The 19075-nt window shown below is 63.9% G+C and overlaps 1 protein-coding gene across 3 annotated transcripts in view; it reads right to left on the reverse strand.

Annotated features, from left to right (window-relative positions):
• Positions 1-214: 214 nt before the first annotated feature.
• EEFSEC (eukaryotic elongation factor, selenocysteine-tRNA specific) overlaps positions 215-19075 on the reverse strand; it is a 146521-nt gene continuing 127660 nt past the window's right edge. For all 3 annotated transcript variants that reach the window (XM_072941988.1, XM_072941990.1, XM_072941989.1), the window contains exon 7: positions 215-625. In XM_072941988.1, coding sequence (XP_072798089.1) covers positions 435-625 — 191 coding nt within the window. In that variant the 3' untranslated portion in view covers positions 215-434. The remainder of the gene's footprint in view (positions 626-19075) is intronic.

The raw sequence follows: 19075 nt of genomic DNA on the forward strand, positions 1-19075 counted from the left end.
CCTCCCCTACCGGCCTCCCAAGGCCCAGGAGATCCCAGGGGCCACCAGCCTGGCCTAAGGGCCTGACATGTTGAACCCCCTCAGCTCACTGGGCCCCGAGGTTGGGTCCCTCCTCCAGTCCCACTCTCAGCACTCCTCCGCCGTTCCCCTTGGAGCAGATCTGGGGAGGGACGGGGCAGGGCGACCCTCAGTGAGATCGCAGAGGCCAGCAGGGTGAGCAGGCACCACGGCACGTTTATTTGCACCTGGCTAGTGCCAGGCCACCAGCCAGGCAGCCGGGAGCCACCAGCCACCAGCTGTCTGGCCGAAGTCCATCCGACACGGGTGCTGTCCCCTGGCGGGAGGGCGCGGGGGTGGAGGCACGTCTGGTCGGGGGTTTGGCTCTGTGGCCCAGTCGGGCTGGGTGAGGTGCCCCGGGGACGGCCAGCGGGCACTCAGGGAGACTGGACCATGCGCTTGTGGGTGTCGAAGACGTAGCGCTTGAAGGACAGGCTGAGCGCCACGGGCTGCGCGGGCTCCGGCCGCTCGGGGCCGTCCTCCTGCCTGGCTGCCTCCCCGCGGCCGGTGCGGCCCCGCTTCTTGAGGGCAGGTGTCAGGATCTTCTTGGACTCGGGGCTGAGGCCGCCTGCAACACACAGAGGAGGGCCAGTCACTCTGCCACTCCCTGGCCTGCCCACGTGCCACCCAGACAGGCACCCACGCTGGCCCAGCTCCAGCCCTGCCCCCGCTCAGCAACACCCCCACACCCTCCTTGGCCTGGCCTGGACCCCAGGGTCGTCCTGGGCTCGCCCCTTTCTGTCCCCTCCCCAGTCTCCCTCCCTGAGGCCTGCAGTCCAGCCCTCCCCCCAGTGCTGGGCCATGTCACCAGACCTGGGTCTCCCGGCCCTGGGCCTGCCCCTCCACCCTGCACTCAGGCCCCTGTGGAGATCAATCCCGCGCTTGGTGGTCACAGCCTTTCCTGATCGAAACGGTCCTGCTGCTCCCAGCGCACTTACGCCACCTCTCACTCCAAACCTGGGCATTAGAGGCCCCTAGGCTAAGGGTCCCCCAGCCACCCCTGGAGACGCGCTCCGCCTGCTGGGTGCCCGGGAGGTGGCTTCTGCAGACGGCACCAGGGCCCTGCCAGCACGGCCCCAGTGGGTCAGAGCACGGAGGAGGGAGTGGGGGGTGCTCCACCCTCTGTGGATGGAGCGCCTGTTGCAGGACCTCCTCCCTGGGCTCTGGCAGATGCTGCCTTCCCAGCCCCAGGCAGCCCCTCTGCTTACTGGTTCCTCAATACGGATCCTCGGCCGAACGACAGAGCAGAAAGCTGTGTCCTGCTGACGCCCTAACGCCCGCCTGACTCCTCCAGCCCCTTCACCCACGGCCGTTGTGCTTCCCCTGCAGCCTTGAGGATCACGTGACCATTCGTGGGCTCCCCGTCACACTCATGAGCCTCTGCACATGCTGTTCCCTCTGCCTGGAAAACCCTTCCCTCCTCAAACAGCACGCCGCTGGGCCCCCTTCTCTGGGGCTGGACTTTGCGAGGACTCTGCGTGGAGGGAGCACGGAGCCCAGCCCCAGACCGGCTCTGCACGAGCTGACGCCCAGAACAAGCCGCTCTGTCTCCGTGAGCCCCCAGCCCCCTGGGGCTCCCGACGGCAGCGAGCTGGCCGGGCTGTGGGGAGGGCAAGCCGAGGGGCCCTGGGAGCCTAGCACGGGGCAGGGAGGCAGCTCCCGGACTTCACGCGCTCTTGCCAAACGCGGGTCCTGGCAGGCTGCTGTCTCCAGAGAGGACGCGCGCTTCTACCACACACAGGGGCGCTCCGTCGGCCAGGGGACCTAGCGGCCAGGTGCCCAGCGCTGGTGGGAAGCCGGGGTGGGCCCGAGGCAGAGGGCGTCTGTGGACCCCTGGGCAGTGTCCTCCCTTGCCCCAGCCTCGTTGGCACTGGCTTTCTCCTGAGAAGAGAAGCCAGGCGGAAGCTCAGGGGTGGCGCTCCAGTGCGGGAAGGACCTGCTGTCCCGTCTCTCCGGGCACTCGCGCGTTTGTGGAGAATGGAGCCCTGAGGAGGGCAGTGCTTCATGCGAGGGGCCACAGTCAGTCAGGAGGAGTCAGGATTTGAACTCTGGGACCCACCGGAAGCAGACTCCCGAGAGCGGCTGGGCAGGAGCCCCAGGCTGTGAGCACGGCTCCCGGACGTGTCACGAGGTGACCAGTAGGCTGGTGCTAGGGATGCCTGGCCCACGGCATGAGGAGCTCAGTCCCCCCTCCACTGGTGGATGAGACCCCCGGTCACTTCAAAGTCAGCACCTGGGGTGGTGGGGACATGTAGCTGATGTCCTTGGGGCTCCCGGACACTGTGGCCAAGGAGACCCTTGCCAAAGGGAGCCGCCCTCCTGCCTGGCGGCCTGGTGTCACATCACAGGCCCCACACCCGGCTGGTCTTTGGGCCTCTGGGATGGGGCGTGGGGCGTGGGAATGGCCCAGGGCCAGGCCTCCAGCGAGTGCCAGGCCTGCAGGTATCTGACTCCCTAAATCGCAGCCCAGCCTTCCTTCTGCAGAGACAGTGGCTGGCACCAGACCCTGACCAATGGCAGGGGCAGCCTGTCTCCCTCCGGTGCCAGGAGGTCTGATGGCAGGAGAGGCACAGGGCTCCCTGGCGTCCGCGCCCTGCTGGGGAGACAGGCGTGGCCCAATCAGCGGCCCATCTCGCCCGCGAAGGCTCTTGTTACACGCGGTGTGTACCTCACGCCGCCCGGAGCGGGCAGAGCCGGAAAACCTATCTGGCGCTGGTGGAGACGTGGCCATTTGATTGCTGTTTGGAGAGGGCCAGCCTCAACTCCCTCCGCTCCACTTGGGGTGGCCGGGACACAGCGCCAGGAAGCCGACCAGCAGGGGCCTGTCGCTGGGGCTGCCGGGCGGTTTGGATTTGTGGCAACACCACTGGGAGCTGCTTTGTTTCTCAGCGGACTTTCCCCTCAGCCTAGTGGAGGCGAGTGGAGGGAAGAGAGGGCAGGTCGGGGTGTCCAGCAGTCAGGGCTGCTGCCTGTTGCCTGAGAACATTCACGGGATGCTCCAGGCCTGGGAGACGATGGTGGGCCCCCCACCCGCACCGGGAGTTTACAGTCTGGGAAGGGCAGACAGAATACAAGGCAACAAGACAGGCAGACAGCCCCCGGGCGACCAAGGAAACAGCCGAGCTGGCTTCTCCAGGAAGAATGTGGGAACTGGGGCTGGAGAGGAGGGGCCGGCCACATGTAGACGCTAGGCGAGGGTCTGAGTGCCTGGTCCTGGGTGGTGGTGACAGTGACGCCCAAGGACCGTGGGAGTCTGCCGGGGGCTGCCAGGCCAGGGCTACAGGGTGACCAGTTACTGCACCCACGAGGCGCCCCATGTGCTGGGAGGCTCTCAGGGACCTGCGGGAGCTGCGCACAACCTGGGGGGCAGAGGGGCGGGGACAGTGCCAGTCGTCCATCTGCCTGTGTCCATGACGAGTGGCCCTCGAGCACTTCCTGTGGGCCCTGGGGATGCAGAGGCCAGCAGGACAGCCCGCTCTCATGAACTGCTGCCCCCTTGCAGGGACCTCCCTCTGCAGCACCCTGACCGGCTGTGCGGGCTGGCAGCACTGTGTGGCCCCATCCTGGAAGGCCCCCAGCAACACCTGGGGTGACGGGGAGCACAGGGGAGCTCCTGGCCGCTGACTCTGTGGCCCCCCTCCCACTCGACCTGGCACAGGTGTCTCCGCCGGCCCGCCCCTCCAGCGCACTAGGCGCACCCCCACGCCGGGGCCGCCGCCTTGCTGTCCCTCAGCTGAAGACTCGCCCCAGGGCTCCAGGGGCTTCCAGGTTCACCTCCTCCGAGTCACTGTGCAGCGTCACCTCTGCAGGCCTTCCTGACCCTCCCCTGCTGCCCTGACCTCCTCCCTCCACAGCTGTTTTTTTCCAATGGCTGTTTTCACCTTCTCTCAGCAGGCTCCACCACTGCTGTAAGCACAGGGCACCCAGGCCGGGGCCCAGAGCAGGCAGCAGGGAGAAGAGGAGGAGGGCCCTGGGGGGTGGGCAGGGAAGGAGCAGGCTGCGACCTGGGCCAGGCCCATCTCCACCACCTGGTGAAGGCTCTCAGAGCTGGTGTGGGCCAGGAAGCTCACCTCCTCGTCTAGGCCATGGGCGTCGCTTCTGCAGCCTCTGACTGTGGGGGAAGGAGCCTTGCGCCCTGTCGCACCTGCACGGCCACGATTTCTGACACCACTGCTGCCCTGACTGCACAGGAGCCTCTGTGGTGCTGGCCTCCTCCCCAGTCACGCCCCTAGCGGCAGAGTGGCCGTCCCAACTCAGTTCCACCAACGGGAGAGTCTCTCCTACTTGGCATCCGAGGCCTTGTGTCCTCCAGTCACCAGCCTCTGGTGTCTCCCTTCCCATCCGCCCTGTGCTCAGGAGACAGCAGGCGCTTCCTTTATCTGCCCTCTCGCTAACTCCTGCTAGGCCACGGTCTCCACCAGGAGGCTCCCTCTGCCGCCCGCGCTCAGCAGGATCCCACCTGTACCCCACCCCACCCCCGCCGAGCAGGAGTTCTGCTTTGTCTGTTCCCCAGTGGCCTTGGGTAGGGTGACACCTCGGCAGTGCAGGGTGTGGCCCGCGGCTCAGGGAGGGTTTGCCGGTGAAACACAGGGAATGGGCGGGGTCTCACCAGGGCCGGGAAGCAGAGGGAAGGGAGATGCTCTGGTGGGGCCCGTGCCTCCCAGGCTGGGAAACACCTCTCACACCAGCGGCTCAGGCCCGCGGCCCACGTGACCTGGAGCCCGGCAGGATGGGCATGGGGGTTCAAGGAGATGCACATTTGAAGTTCATCCTGTGCTCATTATCCCATGGGCTCAGCAGACGTCCCTGATCCTTCTCCCTAAACCTTGAGATTCCTGGAGCCCAGATGCCCCGCTCCACTCCCCATGAGCCCAGACCCGGGGATGCAGTGGAGGGGGGCTGGCGTGACCCTGGGGGTGACTCTGCTACCCGTGGCTTCCCTTCGGGACACTCTCCCAGGGCCCAGCTGGCCTTTCTCACCGCACACCAGCTCCACACAAAGGCACAATGGCTGGAGGCTGCTGGGTCCTGGCTCGGGCTCGGGGTCATCAGGGAAGAATGCAGCAGCAATGTTTTTCCCAAGCCCCGGCCGAGGGTGCCGCCCTGACATGCCATCAAAGCCAGCAAATGGCCTCCGACTGCTGGGACACTGTTCATGCTGGGGCTGTGCTGGGAGAGGGGCCCCCACGCTGGGAGGCGGCCTGCACTCTCCAGTGGGAACTGAGCCTTTGCAAGCATCTTGGGGTCACTGGGCCCTCGGTGGCTCCTCAGGGCTGTGCCAGCTCCAGCCATCCCAGCACCCCGTCCCAGAGCAAGCCGCTTTGGAGAGAGCACGGCAGGGAGAAAGCAGGGTGATGGGCAGGGCCCTCTGGGGGCTCGGCCTCCTGGTGATGATGGGAAGCCGGGGGTCGGTGGGACAGAGCTGGCAGCTGGGCTGGGCTGCCGTACAGGGTTGGGGGGATGCTGGATGGCCATGGAGGCTCTTGAATTCAGCCAGACCCCAACTCTGGACTGGACGCCTGCCTGGGAGCAGCAGGGGGCGGGGGCAAGGGGGCAGGAACAGGAGGGAGCCTTGGGCAGGGCAGGCCCAGCGTGCCCGCCGGCTGCCGCCACCACCCACAGTCCCCACCGAGGTGCAGCAGGCCACGTGGCCTGGGCTCACGGGGTTTGGGAGAGCCGGGCTCGGGACAGGAGCTGATGTGAGGGCCGCTGGGGCAGCCCGGGGCCCCAGTCGGCTCCACTCCTGCTGGGCACCCTGAACATGCCTTGTGGGGTGAGGGTGACTTTGGAACCCTCGCCACTGCTTTGCAGGCCTGGTTTTTCGTGTTCATCCTTGGGAGCCATGAATGTGGCTAGGGGTGGACGGCTGCCTGGTTTTCCTTCCATCTCTTCCTGCTACGGATCCCAAAAGTAAACAAAGATGCAATTTGCTTTAAAAAGATAAGGTGATTAAGTTTTTATCAGACGTGTGCTCCGCTGTCCGTGCAACAAAGGGAATTAGAGGAGGCGGGCACAGACGGGCTCTTCCTGGGAGCCCGGCTCTGTCTGAGGCTCTCAGCGCACAGGGACGGGCTCCACGCAGCCCCTTTGATGGGCGGAGGCGAGGCAACGGGCGCCTGCACCCCCATTTTGATGTCTTAATGTTGCCTAATTCCTCCTTTAATTTATATTAAGCTTCTTAGCAGCAATGATGAATTCTTCAAAAACAAAAAAGGACCCTTTGCAGAAATCTTTCCCACACTGTGTAAATTGAAATTACAATGCAGTCAAGGCTTTGGAGATTGGGGGTGCCTGGCGAGGGAAAACCAGTGCGTTGTATAGAAGGAAGGACTTTGTTTTAAGGCAAAAAACAAAACCGTTCTGAAATAGGAAATGACTTGGTCTCGAGAATCAGACAGAGGCTCAGCTACAGAGGGGCAATCAGGGCAGCGGGGTCTGCTGTCACCTGGGGCTGGTGGGGGTTCTGAACTCCCCAACACCACTCAGTGTTGCCTACCACCATCAGCCCAGGGCCACGCCCCCGAAGAGCCTGTGCAGGGTCACTAAGGCTGGTGATCGGGGCAGCCAGGGCTCATACCTCCTGCCCGGGGCCATTCTCGGAGTGGAGTGCAGCCTGGGAGCCCAGGCAGGCCCCCATCCCTCACAGAAGCAGCACAGCCGCTGTGGGGAGCATGCCCGGCACCCCCCAGGGCTCCTGCCAGCTACCTCGTCTGATCTGCTCTTGGGTCAGCGGCCAAGTATCCTTCCAGAACAAAGACCTGACTTACCCTCCCAGCTCAGACATCTTCAGGTGTTCCTCAGGCAGGCATCCGAATTCCTCTAATCAGGCCTGGACCATCTGTCTCCTGCACAGATCCCACCACTGACCCCCGCACAGGCCCGCCTCTGACTCTGCACAGGCCCTGCCTCTCACCCAGCACAGACCCCTCCTCACCCAGCACAGACCCCACCTCTCACCCCCGCACAGGCCCCACCTCTGATCCAGCACAGACCCCACCTCTGACCCCCGCACAGACCCCGCCTCTCACCCCCGCACAGGCCCCACTTCTGACCCAGCACAGACCCCACCTCTCACCCCCGCACAGGCCCCACCTCTGATCCAGCACAGACCCCGCCTCTGACCCCCGCACAGACCCCACCTCTCACCCCCTGCACAGGCCCCACCTCTGACCCTGCACAGACCCTGCCTCTGACCCCCCCACAGGCACGGCCTCTCATTCCCCCAAGCTCTACCCAATGCTCCCTCAACCTGGGGTACCCCACGATGCATGTCTACTTGGCAAACCCCACTTAGCCTTCAGTCTTTCAGCAAAAAACTTAGCACTTTGGTTCTGCCTTCTTTGATGCTTTCCAGGCCTCCCTCTGGGGGGGACCACGGTTCTCTCCACTGTCCCATATCCAGAGCCACGTCCCCAGGAGACAGGGTGCAGCCTGCAGCCGCGGCCAGCATCTCCAGGAAGGGGAACTCAGGCAGCCCTGCACACCTGCCCTCTGTTTTATCTGCCGGGGACCAGGCCCAGACAGCCAGCGCTCCCATGGCGGCCCCACCCCCCAGGGAATCAGAGCTCACCCCGTCCCCCTGGATACTGTTACCCTCCCGCAGCCCACAGCAGAGTCAGGCTCATCAACCTACAGGAGGCTTGGGGAGCAGGGGGTTGGTTGGCTGAGCTGTGGGAGGAGGTGGGCATGCACTGGCCCTCTGGTCCAGCGGGAAGCCCACCCAGATTTGGAGCCAGCCCCTCGGCACGCAGGGGCCCCATACCCTAGTCCCTTCCCTTCAGCCCCTGTTCCCCATCAGCACAGGCAGGAACCGAGCAGCCGTGTGGGTGGTTCAGAGGGGCTGGGATAAGTGCTCCAGGAGCTGGGGGCCTGCCGGGCAGGGGTAGGGCCCTAAGGACACAGCAGAGTACCCTGGGGACTCTTCCCAGCTGGCTGGCTGGGCTGGGCTGAGGTTTGACAAAGCCCCTGGGTGGGGAGGGCAGGCTGGAGCCCTGCGGTGACCTGGGGGAGGGGGCTGTGCAGACAATGGCTCAGCCGGGCCTGGCCAGGTCACCTCTGCCACCACCACGACACACCCGCTCAGCTAGAGTTCTCCACACACCGCCAAGCCGGCAACGTTCAGCATCTCACTCAGGCCTCCAGACATCCCATGAGCCACTTTCCAGGCAGGGGAGGTGGCTGCCCAGGTCACACAGCTGGTTGGGCCTGGCCAGCCCAGTGCCCTTGTGCTTCTTGCTGGGACAAAGCCGAAGGGACAGGCAGGGGGCACAGGGGTGGGGAGGTGGCGCCAGGCAAGGGCAGAACTGGGGCCACCCCGACCCAGCAGCATGGGCTGGGCCAGGGGACTGTCTCCGATACTTCCAGGGGTGAGGCCTCCATGTTCTGGGTCCCACTGGGGGACTGCTGGACCCCGCTGCTGCCCACAGATGCTAGAAGTGGCCTCTGTGGCGGAGAGGGGCCTGAAGTGGAAGACCACCTTGTGTGAGGCAGGCCTGGCACGAACGGTCCAGGGTCAGGCACGGCCAGTGCTCCCCAGTCACAAGGACACCGACAGTGACCCTGGCCAGTGTCCAGGCACCGCTCCAAGTGCTCCTGGGCCGCCGTGCCCTTGATTCCGCACCGTACCCTGGGGGCAGGCTCCTCACACGCAAGGAAGGATGCAGCATCAGGTCAACAGGAGGGAGACCAAGGTCACGGCCAAGACACGGTGGGCTGAGCTCAAACTGCCCCTGCCCAGACTGGTCCTGACCCACGGCCTCCATCGTGGTGCATGCGGCCCCATCCCTACCCAGCCGAGGCTTCCCAAGGGCAGAGGCCAGATCCCGGATCCCGGCCCAGGAAGGGTGGGGAAGCCCTCTCTCGAGCCTCGGCTCACGTGAGGAAGACCCCCCTCCACTGCGCCAGCAGGGGCAGAAGCCGGGGCCTGGGGGTGTGAACGACTCACCCAAGGCCACACAGTCAGCGGCAGAGAGGCGGCCACACGGCCTCAACAGCCCCCAGAGCCCCGGCTGTCCTCCAGGTGGTGGGAGCACAGCGCGTGCCCCCTCTCCAGAGCCCCCCAGAGTGTCACCTCTCTGCTGGTGAAGACGGGGGCCTGGCTCTGCCGGGGATGTGCAGGCATGTGCACGCGTGTCTCTCAAATGAGAGCGCCCTGCTAGGGCAGGGCCCCTCCCTCGGTAGGTTTTCCTGAACGTGGAGGCTCCAGAAACAGTGAACAGGCCTTGGGGGGAACCGCGCGGCCGGGATGGAGCTCTTAGCCTGAGGTCCAGTCTGGACGCCCGGCCGTGTGACGCGGTGGCCCCACCCCGCTCTGAGTGGTGAGGATGAGGGGTTTGGGATGGGTGCGTGGGCTCTGCTGCCAGGCTCTGTCCCTCCACCGGACAGCAAGGACTCCCCCTCCCGCAGGGCCCCCTGGAGGCTGAGGGGGAGGGCGCGGTTCCTGGTGGCCCCACGGAGAATGTCCCCACCACCGAGGGGGCCGAATTTTAATCCTCCGAACACTCACTCCCTAAATGTGTACGCTCTTTAACAGCAGTTAATCTTCAATTAAAATACCTAGAGCAGAAACTGAGATAACTGCTTTAAAAGGTAGAGCTTATTGACAATAAAAGTCTTCTTCATATTGCTTTTCTTTAAAAAAATTCCACATATTAAAAATGTCATTTTTATGACTTGGGAAAAAACCCTCCTCCAGAATAATGAGGGGGAACAAAGGGCCAGGGAGCCGCCATGGCCCGGGGTCCATGTGTGGCATCCTGATTACTGTATCAGCCCGGCTTCCAGGGTGCGGGCAGAGGGGCGGGCAGGCGCGGCGCTGGCTGTCCTCTCTGGCTGACAGGGACGGGCTCCGTCCACACTCTCAATGTGACAGCCGTGGGCTCCCTGACCCTCAGAGGCTGCCGCCTGGGTGAGCACAGGGCCACCCACCCCTCTGCACACGCACAGCCCCTCAGAGGCAGGCCGGGCTTGGCTGGTGTTCTCTGTGAGCCTGGAGCAGGAAGGGCGCCCTGCCTTCCCAGCCCTGGAAACAAGCTGTCTTCCTCTGTTTTCCAGATAGACCTTGTGGAGACCTTAAACATTGGGTGCCCAAGCTGCCAGTCCCGAGTGAGCTCCGTGCACGCGGACGTGTCTGCCACCCGTGTGGTCCTTGGGTGTGGCAGCAGGGCTGGGAGGGCGAGGCAGACCCAACAGGTCAAGGAAACCAGGGGCTGGCAGACAGCACCACGGGTTGAGCCCCGGGGAGAGGGCTGGACCCCCGCCCCTTCCCCGACTCGGCGCCCTCGCACCAGCCTGGGGCACACAGGGCCCCGAGGAGACTGAGCTGGGGTCGGCACCCGGAGCCCCCCGTCACCCCCCCCTCCACCAGTCAGGGGGTCCAGGCGTGGTCTCCAGTGTGGCTGGGGGCAGTGAGGGTGCATGAACAGACCCTCCTTCAAGGCTGAGCTCAGTGCTGCCTCCTCTAAGAAGGCCTCCTCCCTAGCCAGGCTGGGCGGCTGCTCCTCTGCGCCCACAGGCAGACGTGTTGGGGGCCTCCTTCCTGGGGCTCACACTCTCATCAGAGGCAAAAGGAAAGCACCGGCCTGGGGGTGGAAGCAGCCTTCACAGCATCGCTGAAATACTTGAATGACTCACCTTCAAACGTAGGACACTGGACACGCAATTCTGCATTTCTAGTTAGTCCCGAAAAGCCAGAGGGCCCATCCTCAGGCTCCCACTCTGCAGCAGAGGGAGGGGTGCGCTGTGTGGCTCCTCTCTGCTGCTGCCAAGCACCGGCTCCCCCACTTCTGTCCCCTGCTGTTCCTGAAGGCACCTGAGTTGGCGGCCAGCAGTGTGAGCCCCGAGCCTCAGCCTGCCCCTGGCGCGGGGTCTCTGGCCCAGGGCCTGGCACGAGTGCTGGCTGTGGCTGCTGGGCAGGGCTCGGGCCGGGCTGCGGCGCCCAGAAGGGCACGTGCTCTCCCTCGTGTTCTCCGCCAGGAATCAAGTGGAACAGCCAAGATCCAGGGATGGCTCAGCTCAGCTGTGTGGCTTCATGCAAGGCATCTGACTCTGGGCCTCAGTCTCCTCATCCTGAAAGTGGGGCAGCAGCAGAACTTCTCTGCGGGGCGGTCAGAAGGCCCACGGGAGTCAACAGGGCGGAAGCACTGAGGACAGTGTCCGGCACAGAGCAAGGTCTGAGAAGCATGGACCTCTGTCACACTTCAGTCACCGCCCCCAGGGTGTCCACCAGGCACACGTCACAGCACACGCCGGACACCTGAGTGCCCTAGGCCCCAGTCAAGGTGTGGGGGCCACAGCAGCGTGTGGGCTGTGTCCGCCAGGGGGACAGGCTCACAAGCCATGCAGGGAGGAGAAGGTTTCTGGGAGCCATGTGTGCTGTGAAGGAGGCAGAGCAGAGTGACAGAGAGAGGCACTGAGTCCGGGCGGGTGGTCCCTGGGGGGGCGCTCAGGGAGGCCCGTCTGAGGCCTCAAAGGCAGGAAGGAGTGGCTGAGGATCTGAGGCAGAGCACAGGAGGGGGCTTCACTCACGACCTGCCCCACGCGGGCAGGAAGGCGCTGGCATGGCGGGGAGGGCCGTGTGGGCGCCCCGGGCTGCTTCCTTCCCTGGACACCGTGAGCTGCACTAGGCGGGGGCGGGCAGTGGGAAGCGGGAGTCACTTTTCCTTCTCTCTCCCTCCCTTCTCTTTCCTCAGGTTCACCCGAGTGTGGCCACGAGGGCACGAAGGGAGAGAGGGCAAGAGTTGAGAGTGGTGGGAATTTATGGGCCCAGAGAGCTGCCTTTGGCGGGGCTGGGGGAGGGGCTCCGTCTGCCAAAACAATATTTAATTTTTTTTAAAGGCAGCTACAAAGCCATGATTAAGCTTAGGGCCCTAAAACAAGCCCATAAAATCGAAAAATATTTATCTGGAAGGGTGGCAAGTCCCATAAAAGGTTTATGAATGTTTTACAACTGCCCCGGCAGGAAGCTGGCCTCCCACTCACCTCCCTTCTGTGAAGACACACACACAGACACTCACGCTGACGGGCACAGACACACCGACGGGCACGCACCTGGGGACGCACAGGCCCACGGCCCACACAGCCCCACTGGCCCAGGGCCCCCTCAGGTGGGCCTGGGCCGCGGGGAGGGCGGAGCCGGCGTCGCCTGTCTCTGCCCCGGGCCAGCGGGCCGCACCTGGGCGGTGGGCTTGTGCCCTCCCCCCACGCCGTGTGCTCTGGCTGGCGGCCGCAGCGTCTGCCCTCGGCAGGCAACACTCCTGGGCCTCCTGCGGACCTGGCTTGCAGGGCCACGTGGCCCCCTGTTCTCAGGCAAGTCACCTCAAGGTCCAGGAGTTTGAAGGCAGCTTGTCTGTCCTCTGGCAGCCCTGAGAGCCTGAGGCCGGAGGCTACAAGGGTTGTTACTCTTCATAATCTGGGAGGTGGATGTTAGGACCCCCGTTTCAGAAGAAGAAACAGAGATCTGCCTAAGGTGACCCAGGCAGTGGCCTCAGAGACACAAGCTCAGGCCTGGCTCTTATGGCTTCTCCTGTCCCGAGGTTGTGGATGAAGTCCACACCAGGCCGAGGTGCAACTGGCCCCACCAAACTCTCCCACTGCATGTTCTACCACTTATCCTGCCCAGGGCCCAGCCACAGGGCCTTTGCACACACCCTCCGGCCACCCTAGTGAACTCTGAGTCATGAGCCAGGTCTTGCCACCATGCGGCTTTCTCAAAAGTGCCCCGGGTTCATCTAGACCCCAGGCAACTGTGCGCTTCCTGTCACCTGCCTGCTTTCTTCCTAGTGCCCAGCTCTCTGATGATGTGGAACCCCGGAGGGCAGGAGGGCAGCGACTTCTCTTGCCCCCAAGTCCCTGGCCTGAGCCGAGGGTGCAGCACATGAAGGAGCTGGACGTGAGCTCCAGAGCTGGGGCAGGCGGCCCCTCCAAGGTCCCCAGTGGTCTCAAGCCGCCCGTCCTGCCCAGAGAAATCACCCAGTGCCTGTGGCAAGGCCCGGCCCAGGGGCCAGTCTCCAGGAACCAGCCCCCTCCAACAACAGCAGAGATGAGCAGGCAGGCGGAGAGAGGCTCACTGACAAGCTCACGCAGCTGTGTCCACACGTCTGCACATACCCCCTTCCTGAAGGCACCGCGACAGACTCCACACCTGTGACGTGACTGCCCGGGGGCGCAGGAAGGTCGGTCCCAACCTACGCTGATGCCACGTTACAGACGGGAAGTGGCCGCCAGCAGAGATCACACAGAGCAGACCAGGGGCCCAGGTTCCCCTTCACCCAGCTCTGCTCTCTGGGGAGGCTGGAAGGACTCCTGCAGGCGCCTGATATTTAGGGTTGGTCCCGGGCCTCCAAGAAACCAGGCTGAGGACAAGCTGCTCTGAAATCCAATGACTGCAGCCTTCAGATGGCAAAAGAAGCGGGAAGTGGGGGAGGCGGCAGGTCCTTGTCCCACCTGCAGACACGCATGTCCAGGACCAGACGTGGGAGAGGCCCAGGGAAGTGCTTCCACGCTGCCTCGACGCGGGGAGAAGTGGGAAGGACCCCTGCGCTCTGACAGGTGGCAGGTGCACAGGCTGCGGGGCAACACGCAGGCAGAGGGGTTGGCCGGGATGCTGACTGTGCGGTGGGCTCTGAAACCGAAGCAGCCAGCGCCCCAGCGACCCTTGGGCCAGCGCGGGACCAAGTTCGGGGACACTGGGTCACACGACAACACCGCCTGCGCAGGGAGAGCCAGGGCCCGGGGAGGGGGCGTGCTCCCACCTCGTCTGCAGGGCTGTCTTGGCCGGAGGAGTGGGAGGCACAGGACAGAACGGTCACGTCTGTTCCATCTTGCTGGTTTCGGGGTGTCTGTTCTGTTCTGTGTGGCCAAAGTTTTCCAGGATTAAAAGAAAACTTTATTTATTAATTTATATTTAGAAAACCAGATACTGGTTAAAGGAGAAAGAGGCACCAGGAGCCCACTGAGCTGTGGGCAGTCTGTCCCAGGGACAATGATGCCCAGCTGCCACGAGAGCTGGCCGGGCTGACGTGCGCAGGCCCTCGGCACCGCCACTGCCCACGTGCCCGAGAAGCGTCAGGGGCCACAGGCTGCCCGTCGCAGCTGTCAAGGGAACAGCGCGGCATCCGACAGCAGTGACACGGACGGGGCTGACCTCACCCAGGTCAGGGAAGGGAAGCTCTGTGACCCCAAGAAGGCACTTCTTCAGTCCCTGGTTCCTGTGCGTTGGTGGACTTCCTTCTAACGGGGTCCCAGGCTGTGCTGGGCACACGCCCCCAGCCGGCCTCTTCCCGGGGCCCCTGGCACCGCCCGGCGGATGACATGGGAATGTGCCCAGGGTGAGGCCTGCCGGCAGATGGTTTCTGTCCACTGCGCTGTGTTTATGTTAATTGCAGATATTTTTAACGTATTGTGTTACTCCATCCATCTTTGTGAACAGTCCGTCTTGTAAAATTCTTTTAATGATGTTAGTTTTTCCTGCCTATCTTCATCATCTACAATTATTTATAATATCATTGTCTTTGTTTCAAATACTGGGTATAAACATTGTTGTAACAGTTCTTCGATGGAGTTCATATAATTTTTACAATTGCTTTGAAATGCTTCAGTGGCCGAAAGGGGAGGAGGTTGGCCATTCTTTTGGGGGGAAAAAGACACCCCAGAGTGCTGTCTGAAAGGTCCTCCTCCGTCAGGATGGCCTCCGGGAGAGGCAGTGGGTGGGGGCAGCAGCTGGCTGTTTCTGGCTTCGATTTCAGAGCTGCCGCCCCACAGACGTGGGGCCAAGACCCACCGAGGTCTTGGCCGGGCTCCGACGCCAGTGAGAGAGACGGATGGCTTGTTCCCGCTGTGCTGGGGTTTTCTGAAACCTCAGCTTTCACCCCTCACCTCTCGTCAGCCTCTTTTCTCCCATCCAAGCCGCTTTCTGGTGTCTCCTCGGCCGCTGGGGACAGAACCCGGCAGGGTGCCCGTAAGCGCCCGGGGAGGTCCACCCTCATCTTGGGCCGCTGCCTGACAAGGCTTCAGGCCCCTGCAGGGCTGAAGTGGGACAGGCTGGAGGCGCGAAGGCAGCTGGACCAGAAGCCAGCCTGGGGTGGGGACGAGAGAGGCCAACCTGAGGCTTCCCAGGGCCCGCTGTGGACCCCAGGGGTGGGTCACGGCCCCAGGCCTTAGAGCCAGCACCAGCCTCCAACACTTCAGATCCTGGCCTCCTTTGCCCACACACCCTTGGTGGCCCCCCACTACCTGGAGTGAGCCCGGCCAGCCCACCCCGGGCCCCTCACCAGGCCCCCTGCCTCCTTCTGAGTCGCCCGCTGGCTGGGGGCGCCAGATGGCCTGTTTCCTGGGACGGTGCTGGCCCTCGGAGGCAGCTGCACAGATCCAACACGGCCCTGCCCCTCGGGGCTCAGGCTGTCCCGGGTCTAGTGAAGGGTGACTCACCCTTCCAGGATCTGAGACGCCCCCTAGTCCTCAGTTCCCTCTCTTGCAGCCTCTTGGTCGGACCTCCTCCACACCCGGCCTTATGGGGGGAGGGAGCTGCCTCCTGTGACACAGAGACCCGCCTGGGGACCAAGCGGCTGAGGACAGGCCCGGGTCTGGGCTCGGCTTCAGGGCTCAGCACGGGCCTGGCACAGAGGGTCTTGGCCTTGGGCCAGACATGCGGATGCCGTCTTGGGAGAAGGGCCTCACAAGGCTCAGGCAATGAAATCTGCACATTAAAGAAAAATAAACAGGCTAGAACTCTCCCATAGCCCATCATCAATATTTTCACTCGATTTCTTCTCTCTGCAAAAGCTTCCTTTTACGTGCTCAGCCACTTGGCGTATACAACTTTGTGTTCCAATTCTTTTCAAAGCAGAAAACCAAGAGATGGGTAGGTGCCCGAGGAGAGAGGCTGGGCAGCGGGCGTGGGGCAGGCGCACACAGCACAGCGCGTCGCTGTGGGAGGGAGGAGGCGGCTTTGGGAAGGAGGACAGGGCCTGGGGTCCGATTTAGGCTTTGGCTGAGGATCTGGACGCCCCACAGCAAGACTGAGTCGCATGAGGGCAGGCCCGGTGTGACGCAGCCTTCACCGTGACCCTGCTTCCCAGTTGCTGCTCCAGGCTTTTCCCAGGTGACCGTCGGCAGGAGGCTCGGCTCCGTGCCCGTTCACCTCCTGGGCATCGTGCGGTCGCCGGATGAGGGTGGTGAGGCCCCGAGATGTCCCCTCCAGCAGTCCTGGGAGCGACTCACAGCTGTCACGAGGGCCAGGTCACCGGTGCCCCCACCTGACTCTTCTCTGGCTGGAAGTCACCATGGAGCTCGTTTTCCCTGCCAAGCAGGACTCGTGGGGCTGGCGGGAGCTGCACACCAGGCCCCTCTGCTCCCCAGTGCCCCAGGGATGGAGACAATGAGACCAGCCCTGAGACCACGCGCCTGGTGCGCAGGCAGCGCTCGGGGGCCAGTGATGCTGCGACGCAGACAGGAGGAGGTCTGCCTGGAGGAGCCTCTCCTCTGCTGGCAATGTCCTCCACTACCCTCGCAACCAGCAGCGCCGCCCTAACTCCTCTCGTGGGGCCTCCAGCCTCCCAGGCCTCACAAGCAGAGGCCACTGTTTTGAAGGGAACAGCTGTGTAAATGTGGGGCTCTCCAAATTTGAGACCCCCCGAGACTTTCTGGGAAGGCTCCTCAGGGGTCAGGATGGGACTGCCCTTCCAGCCCCTCTGCTTTCTAAGAGCATCTTCTGGGGAAGCAATGGACCGAGTGCCAGGACCCTTGTCTCAGAAGCCAGAGTCTGCGGCTCCATAGGACGCTGTTTCCTTATCACCACACTCAGCCTGGACTCGCGAACCTGAAGCCCGTGTTCCCAGGCCCCCACAGTCCCCTCCACTCCCTGTCGCCTGCCACTGGCCTCTTCTACATCTGCTTGGCCCTGTCGGCCTTGCCATCCGAGGTGAGAGGCCCCAGAGCACCTAGGCCTGGGGGCAGGGGCTGGGGAGACACCCAGAGGACTCCTGGCCAGGCCACCCTGCAGAGTGAGCAGGAGGCCCGTCAGCTGCATTTGAAGGCGGCCCCATCCACGGTCTGCGGGCCGGACAGCCCCGGCTGCTCCCTGCTCCCGGAGCCTAACGTGCGCGGCACCAAGACCCCGGCCTCTCCACGCCTCCGGCTCAACCCCACCCCTCCTCCACCTGGCACTGGGTGTCTCTGGGTCCTGAAGATTCTTTCACAATTAGCACTTCAAGAAGGTTAAGAGCAGTTCTCTAAGGGAGGGATGGCCGGAAGAGATGAGCAGGGGGTGGGGGGTGGGGAGTCGGGTGGGAGGGATGAAGGAATCCAACCAGTTATATTTAATAAAAAGCTTAAAAGCCACAAACAGGAAGCAGACCTATTAAAAGGGCAACATTGACCTAAGACAGGAATGTGAACTCGAGTTGACTGAAGCAGCGTCACCACGCCCCCCGCCCCCCGTTCTCCCGCCCCAGCACCCAGGGCCCCAGACAGGCCTCCTCCCGAGCCCTGGGTTCGCCTGGGGCAAGAGGAAGGGGAGCCACAGGGAGGTCAGCAGGATGAGTCCACCCTGAAGACGCCCCCCACCTGCGTGTCTGGACCAGCAGGCAGGGCCCTGGGGCCTGGGGGCTGAGTGCTCCAGGCTGCGCCCTTCCCTCCCGGCAGCGTGGTTCTCACCCCCACCAAGTGCCCGGAGGGCCCCACAGGTGTGGGCCGGGGCCCTGGGGACTGAGGTCTGGACACTGGCCTGCGTGTACTCCCTGGGGCCAAGAACAGGGCACCGTGGGCCTCAGTTTGGCCGAGGTGACGACCAGGAGCATCTGAGGGACAGTGGAGAGGATGGGACAGGAGCCTGAAGCCCGGTGCCATGGCCAGAGGCCCCCCCAGGGGTGCACCTCATCCGTGACGGGGCACCTCCTCTGTGAGGGGGCTCAGTGGGGGCCTCGGGGCGCAGTCCCGCAGCAAGTACTGCAGGGAAGCAGGTCCTGGGGACCACCGCCCTCCCTCAAGCAGGGCCAGAGGGAGGATTCCCGAGGCAAGGGCTGGGCCGGGCTCTGGAAGGAGGTCTCGCAGAGGGCTGGCGACCCCCTGCCTGCAGAGTCCCTGGAGGGGCCGCACTCCAAGACCCCCTCGTTAACCAGAAGCAAACTGCCCCATGGCTTTCCATCCCTCACGGAGCCAAACCCCGTCCCACGGCTCAGCTCCGAGTGGCATGGCAACACGCGGACTTGAAGGCAGGCGGTTACGGCGCTCGCTGTGCGTGAAGATGGTCCTGACGCGCGCGTCACACAGATCTACTGATGGAAGCGCCTCGGCCTTTCCTGCCGCCAGGCACTCAGCAGGGCCCCCGAGTCCCCCGACCCCCTGCTCAGCACTGCCCCACTACAGCCCGTCCTCGGGCCGGGCCATGCACAGCCTCACTCCCTCCGCAGAGCGCCCCTCTCCCGGTACCCGCGGGGCCCCCTCCGTCCCTCTGATTGCCCCCCACTCAGCAGTCACCTCCTCCCAGAGGTCTCCCTGGCTGCCGCTGTCCATACCTCCTGCACAGTTTGCTTTGTCCCACCCCTACAACCACGACCACGGCAGCATGCCTGGCGCAGCAGGACCTCAGGACGTTGGGGTGGAGGTGTGACGAGTGACAGGGTGGAGCTAAGGAAACCCAGGGGCCTGCATCCAGCAGCACACACACACCTCGACCCTGTCGGGAACAAGTTCAGCTCCGACCAAGCGGGAGGCTCACAGTCCGCCAGGTTGGAAAGAAGGTGACAACTTGCATTCTGGGAAACCCGACGGTGACCAGGGCAGCGTGCCAGCCCCTGGTGGTCTCCCTCATCAGCCGTGCCCCCAAACCGCCTGTCAGAGCAGCACTGTTATCTTCCCTGCACACGGACCACGTGAAGTGCCGAGTCCAAGCCAGGGGCCTCCAGGACCCACACCAGTCTCCAGCCAAAGCCGGTGGGACCAGAACCTGCAACGCCATGTGGGCTGAGCCTGGAGCACCCACACAGGCGGGCCTAGAACCCAGAGCCAAGGGGCTCCATCT

The sequence above is a fragment of the Vicugna pacos genome, chromosome 17 (genome assembly GCF_048564905.1).
Source record: "Vicugna pacos chromosome 17, VicPac4, whole genome shotgun sequence".
NCBI classification, from domain to species: Eukaryota; Metazoa; Chordata; class Mammalia; order Artiodactyla; family Camelidae; genus Vicugna; species Vicugna pacos.